This window comes from Anopheles merus, unplaced genomic scaffold (assembly GCF_017562075.2).
Source record: "Anopheles merus strain MAF unplaced genomic scaffold, AmerM5.1 LNR4000456, whole genome shotgun sequence".
In the NCBI taxonomy this organism is placed as follows: Eukaryota; Metazoa; Arthropoda; class Insecta; order Diptera; family Culicidae; genus Anopheles; species Anopheles merus.
Window position 1 is genome coordinate 24,523 of NW_024428036.1, and position 6,457 is coordinate 30,979.

The 6,457-nt window shown below is 37.8% G+C and overlaps 1 protein-coding gene across 1 annotated transcript; it reads right to left on the reverse strand.

Annotated features, from left to right (window-relative positions):
- Positions 1-1,164: 1,164 nt before the first annotated feature.
- Positions 1,165-6,061, reverse strand: LOC121602444. Its single transcript, XM_041931207.1, has 8 exons — positions 5,499-6,061; positions 5,272-5,434; positions 4,686-5,193; positions 4,413-4,581; positions 2,643-3,017; positions 2,203-2,365; positions 1,633-2,140; positions 1,165-1,538 (listed from the first exon to the last, which is right to left on the reverse strand). Exons 1-8 carry the CDS (start codon positions 5,870-5,872, stop codon positions 1,360-1,362), a joined length of 2,439 nt encoding a protein of 812 aa, XP_041787141.1. The 5' UTR covers positions 5,873-6,061; the 3' UTR covers positions 1,165-1,359.
- Between the last annotated feature and the right edge of the window lie 396 nt (positions 6,062-6,457).

Sequence of the window (6,457 nt, forward strand, 5' to 3'; positions counted from 1 at the left end):
AAAATTTTGCCATATCGTACGCGAAACTGAGCAAGATACTCATGAAAAAAAGCATCGGTTGTATCTAGGCAACTGCAACTATAGTTCCTGTTCGATCGAGTTTGGGAAAGTGGCTGATTATGTTGTATGTCAACACTAAAATTTTCTGGGTATGGATTTCTGCTCATACGCCAGCTATTTCAAAAGTCAAATATTTCTAATATCAAGACAACATTTTGCAATCAACTTCACCCATTATTATAACTTTATCATTTCGTTTCCCAGAATACATGTGAGTTCTGTGCGACTAATCACATTTTTTTTTCTTCATTTTTTTCTCTTTTCCACCCACGGGGATGTAGTTATTATTATTACTATTTGTATTATTGTTATTATATGTCCGTATCGGCGATCCAATAATACAGTCGTCAACTTGAAAGACTCAATAACATGCCCGTCATGGGTTCAAACCTAGAATGGACCTTCCGTGGATCTGCATCGGTCGGCATGTCCGCGTAGGACGTTACGCCAAATAGAAGATAGAAGAATTATAACAATAACAGAAAAAATAATAATAATGATCATAATAATTATTATTATGATGAAATAAAATAATAATAACAATAGTAATAATAGTAATAATAATAATAATAATAATAATAATAATAAAATAATAATAATAATTATAATAATAATAATAATAATAATAATAATAATAATAATAATAATCATCATCAAAATTATAATAATCATCATCATAATAACCACAATAATTCTTCTTCTATTTGGCGTAACGTCCTACGCGGACATGCCGGCCTATACAGGCTTTAGAAACTTAATTCATTACCACGTAGCCGGATAGTCAATCCTTGCTACGGGGGGACGGTCCATTCTGGGCTTGAACCCATGACGGGTATGTTATTGAATCATTCGATTTCACGACTGTACCACGGGACAGCCCCAGCCACAATAATAATAATAATAATAATAATAAAAACAATAACAATAACAATAATAATAATAATAACAATAATAATAATACTAATAATAAAAATAATGATAATATGCTTTGACTCAATTTCCGTGGTATTCCAGTATCCGGGCGAGCTCTAGTCCGATGAGCCCGGATAAACGGCGCTCCACTCTAATGATAATAATAATAAATACAATAATTATAAGAATGATAATAAAAAAAAAAATATCGGGGCCTCATTTATTTTCAATAAAGTGTTTAAAGCAAATTCATGTTAAGATATTTTTCAAACTTAACGAACGACCTTCGTGTTTTGTTAAACAAAATCCAGTTGACAAGGCTTCCGTGCCTATGCCTGAACACATTCATAAAGCAACAGTCCAACAAGCCATTAAATCTGTTGCGAATTAGCTGAATTGTAATGTTCCTTGATGTAGGAAGCGCGTTAGCTCGGTGTACATTAGCTTCTTGAACTCTGGATTATTGAGGACGGGATTATCGAAATTTCCTTTCACCCATGCCTCTACATCAATATCATTTTGATCCATGTAGTGAATCGGACTAAAAATGGCGTAGTGAAACAACTCTGAAATTAATGACATTTTTTTAAATTAAAGATAGAGATGGACAAAACGTAAGGAAGACAAACGTTTCTTCATGAAAACGCTATAGAAGCATACCTAGTCCAGAATGTCGGAGCAGCTCTATCTGCAAATCCAGCAAGGACGGTATTTTCCCAAGATATCCTAGCCGCTTCAGTAAATCACTGTACTGTTGATAATACATATATATCGACTCAGATCGATGTTTGTCCTTCACCTCTTGAGTCGGTATCATATCCAGTAGATAGTACAAATCAACCGCCGGTGTGGTCCAGCAACAGATCTGATAATCAAGCAGTATCGTATCGGTGTGTCGTCCTTCAGCATCGACTTGATGGAGCATATTTTTACCATGAAAATCTCCATGTATCAACACGTTTTGGATTGTTTTTGACTGGATGTATGATGATACGTAGAGCTCCCGTAAATTATCCTGGAACTTTTGCAATGGCTTTGCAAAGTGTGCAAACTCCGGATACCTCTTTGTGAGATGCATGAGATCCCCAAAGCCCTTCGTGATCATGCCCTCGAAGCCTATAAACTTATCACTCATCGAATATGCGTGTCTTTCAGCAAATGTTGAGTCCTACACGTGATGAGAGGATAGATAAATAAAGGTCGGCACACTACAACATTATTATTACTTACAGCGCTTTCCAACATCACGGACGCAGCGTGAAACATAGCAATATCCTTTACTATTGGCTTCATATCGTCCAAATTGTTGATTAAATCACCCATCACCCATCCCTGGTCACTAATATCTTCCAAAATCAGGATGGTGTGGGGCTTCAAAGCACCGTAGATGTATCTAAAATGATATCATATACTTATGTCATATGTTCACTATACTCTGCATGAACCAGTGGTGAACGTTTAACCTTTTTGCAGTTTTTCGCCCCATGTAGGGTGCATGTAAAATTTCATTCCCCACTCACAAGTCCATGATCGGGGGGAGAGATGGAGGCAACCCATGGTATTTAGCGAATTTGGGATTTGAAAAATCCTCCCCAAAAAAAAAGAAGATTCCCCCTTGGATGGGAATTCCCCACCGGTTGAAAACCGCTGAGATTAACGATAACACATACCGAGGATATTTGTACTCTTCTCCTATCTTTTTTAACATTCTTGTCATCTTCGGAAGAACCTTGCTGTACATTTCAATTTCGATCGCAAACAATCTATCGTCATCCAAAAGCTCCTTCTTCAACCCGTCTGCTTCTGACTTGGTTTTCATGATGATGTTGACCGACTCATCTTCACTTGAACGCTGGGATCGATAGGTGACGGTCGTGCGAAACATGACACTAGCGTAATGGTCCCCTTTATTGGTACCGGGACGTAAAACACATGGCTTTATTAACTCGATCGTTGGATCGTTATTTGATTCGCACATCACATCACGCAAGAACTCGTCGTTCAACCAACCCGGAGCCTCAAGCTCATCTTGATTGTACATCATACTGGTAACACACTTTAAATATTCGCAAGTTTACAAAAGTTAACGTGATGTTGATATATGTTTACTTTAACAGCGTCAACCAAACTGTCTTGCTGTAACAAACTTCACATCTTTAAATAGAAAAGCAACCATCACACGATTTTATCTACACTGCTGCGCTCGTGTTGGTGAGTGAATGCAACAAATCACTCGAACCTTACTCTACTGCTATACATCGTTCGTGAGTCAGCGTAAAGCATAAACAATTTTCAAAATACCATTCACCATTGTTTCAAGTCGTGTTGAATCAATTATCTTCACGGTTGAGTGCTGTAGAAATATAATTGTTGAAAATTTGTGAGTGCCCAACAACCTATCTGGTGCACGAGGTACAAGAGCGAGAGGGAAGAATCAGAGAAACGATAAGCTAGGAAATAAAAGGGCAGGATGCGCCTGCGTTGGCCGTTTAGTCGAAAAACGTTAGTTTCAATCGCTACCACTAATTAACTAATTTGTTGTATAAATCTTTTCCCTCATAAAAAGCTTTTATCCAAAAAAATTCAACGTGTTGTTTAACAATAGTACCATGTTTCATGTGTCATATTTCGTTGTATTTCAATGTTTGCCAGTATGGCTTTGTATAACATATTCTTATGTACTAGTCTACGAACCTAGATCTAATTTTATTATCTTAACAAAAGTAATGAGCCATTAGAACTTATAGAACATTGTAAAATTTAAAGAGCGGATAAGTACAAAACAGTGAAAGAAGTGGTGGGAAGAATCATTAAAGACACTCATTGAACGTAGTAGCGCGTCCCTACGACCAATAGCAGAAAGATGAGTAGGAATATTTAAAGGGCGACGCATATGAAGGAGCTGGAGGGAACATAAAGAGGGATAGAGGAGAGCAAAGCCGAAACATCAGTGATACCCAGCATAAGTGAGGCAATGAAGGAGGCCCGAGTCATGGAACGACAGTCTTCAAGTGTCTCAAGACCCTACATGCCTACAGAAGCTTAATGCAATAAGACATTTTATTATGATTTCTGGACTTGATTTCTACCATTGATTTTTTGTACAGCAGATAATTTTCCCTGCTCTATTTTGAGTTCAATACTAATCTTCAGATTATAAAAGTGTATATTTTGTCATATTCTATTCTATCGCACAATATACGAACACAAGATTACGAATATACATTAATAGCCCTAAGTATATAGCCCAAAGGGTAAGATTCATTTGAACGGCCCTATTGTGACAATGGTGGTCTTTACTGTAAATTATGAAAGTAATTAGCAGCACTCTTCGCACACTAGTACTTCAAATCAAATCACATATGAAGTAGCTTTTTTATTCACGACCCAACACTAATTGTTGCATCTGAAGAGGTTTACCTTGATTATCATCCATTCACGATAATGTTCCTTGATGTAGGAAGCGCGTTAGCTCGTTATGAATAAGCTTCTTGAACTCTGGATTGTTGAAAGCAGGATTTTCAAGCTCTCCCTTCAAGTATGCCTCTATATCGATCGCTGTTTGATCCATGTACCGAAACGAACTGAACATTGCGTAGTGGAATATCTCTGAAAAAAATTACAAAACCCCACGCAGACAACATTCATACAAACAAAACGTTTCTTTCAGAAAAAAATACTAACGATGAATAAAAAACGGTGCAGCAACATACCTAGTCCAGCATATCGTAGAAGCTCTATCTGCAAATCCAGCAAGGACGGTATTTTACCCATATATCCTAGCCGCTTCAGTAAATCACTGTAGTTTTGATAATACATATATATCAACTCAGACCGATGTTTGTCCTTCACCTCTTGAGTCGGTATCATATCCAGTAGATAGTACAAATCAACCGCCGGACTGGTCCAGCAACAGATCTGATAATCAAGCAGTATCGTATCGGTGTGTCGTCCTTCAGCATCGACTTGATGGAGCATATTTTTACCATGAAAATCTCCATGTATCAACACGTTTTGGATTGTTTTCGAAGGGATATATAATGAAGTGAAGAATTTATGCAAGTTTTCCTGGAAACGACCTAACGGCCTTGCAAAATGTGCAAACTCTGAACACGTCTGTGTGAGGTGCATCAGATCCCCAAAGCCCTTCGTGATCATGCCTTTGAAGCCCATAAATTTCTCTGCGATTGAGTAATTATGCCTGGCCACAAATGTAGAATCCTACACATATTAAGAGATGTTTAGACATATAAAACAATAAAACATGTTTAGACTCATTCAAACATTATTATTACTTACAGCGCTTTCCAACATCACGGACGCAGCGTGAAACATAGCAATATCCTTTACTATTGGCTTCATATCGTCCAACGTGCTGATGAAATCGCCCATCACCCATCCCTGGTCACTAATATCTTCCAAAATCAGGATCGTGCGGGGCTTCAACGCACCGTAAATGTATCTATAATTATATTATATGCTCATATCATATGTACACTACACTCTTAACAAACTTTAACACATACCGAGGATATTTGTACTCTTCTCCTATCTCTTTTAACATTCTTGTCATCTCCGGAAGAACCTTGCTGTACATTTCCATTTCTATCGCAAACAATCTATCGTCATCCAAAAGCTCCTTCTTCAATCCGTCAGCTTCTGGCTTCGTTTTCATGATGATGTTGACCGACTTCTCTTCACTTGAACGCTGGGATCGATAGGTGACGGTCGTGCGGAACATGACACTAGCGTAATGATCCCCTTTATTGGTGCCCGGACGTAAAACACATGACTTTATTAACTCGATCGTTGGATCGTTATTTGATTCGCGCATCACATCACGGAAGAACTCGTCGTTCAACCAACCCGGAGCCACAAGCTCGTCTTGATTGTACGCCATGCTGGTAGCCCACTTCAAATATTAACTAAGTGTGCACAGCTCTACACGGTATTGCGATACGATCGTGGTAACAGCGTCAACGAGACTATCTTCCAGTAATGAACATCTTATCTTTAAATAGAATTGTGCCTTCTACAGTGTTTATCTGTTCTTTTGTTGTAGTGTGCGAAAACTTATACAACATAGCAGTAGGTATGTTTGCTAATCCACTCGAGAAATACGTCTTGTCATTCGATTCTATCAAACACTATTCGCTGTTTTTTTTTCAAACGATTGCCCATTTCAAACTATTTCAAACCATTGGCCAAAACAGTTGAAACTTTCCAGAACATTCGTAAAAAAACTAAAAGCGCAGCATAGGCACAAAATGGCAGAGACCTTACTCCGATACAATGAATAAATTGCACCTCATATCAATAGGCTTTAATTGGGACAAAAACACATTCCAAAACCAAATGTAAAGAAAAACAAAACATCTATTGAGTATGAATCCCTTCAGGATTTCTATGATCTACTGGACGATCTAGAGTCGAAAAGACCGCTTCAAACAAAGTGTTATTCTACCTCGATGCACAGTTGTACGAT

What these genes read in the sequence shown, in the direction of transcription:
- LOC121602444 (XM_041931207.1), bottom strand. Translation starts at nt 5,872, where the DNA reads ATGGCGTACAATCAAGACGAGCTTGTGGCTCCGGGTTGGTTGAACGAC. An exon ending in GAAGAGTACAAATATCCTCG is followed by an intron (nt 2,366 to 2,642) that starts GTATGTGTTATC and finishes ATATCATTTTAG; the next exon opens with ATACATCTACGGTGCTTTGA. An exon ending in GCTCCGACATTCTGGACTAG is followed by an intron (nt 1,539 to 1,632) that starts GTATGCTTCTAT and finishes CATTAATTTCAG; the next exon opens with AGTTGTTTCACTACGCCATT.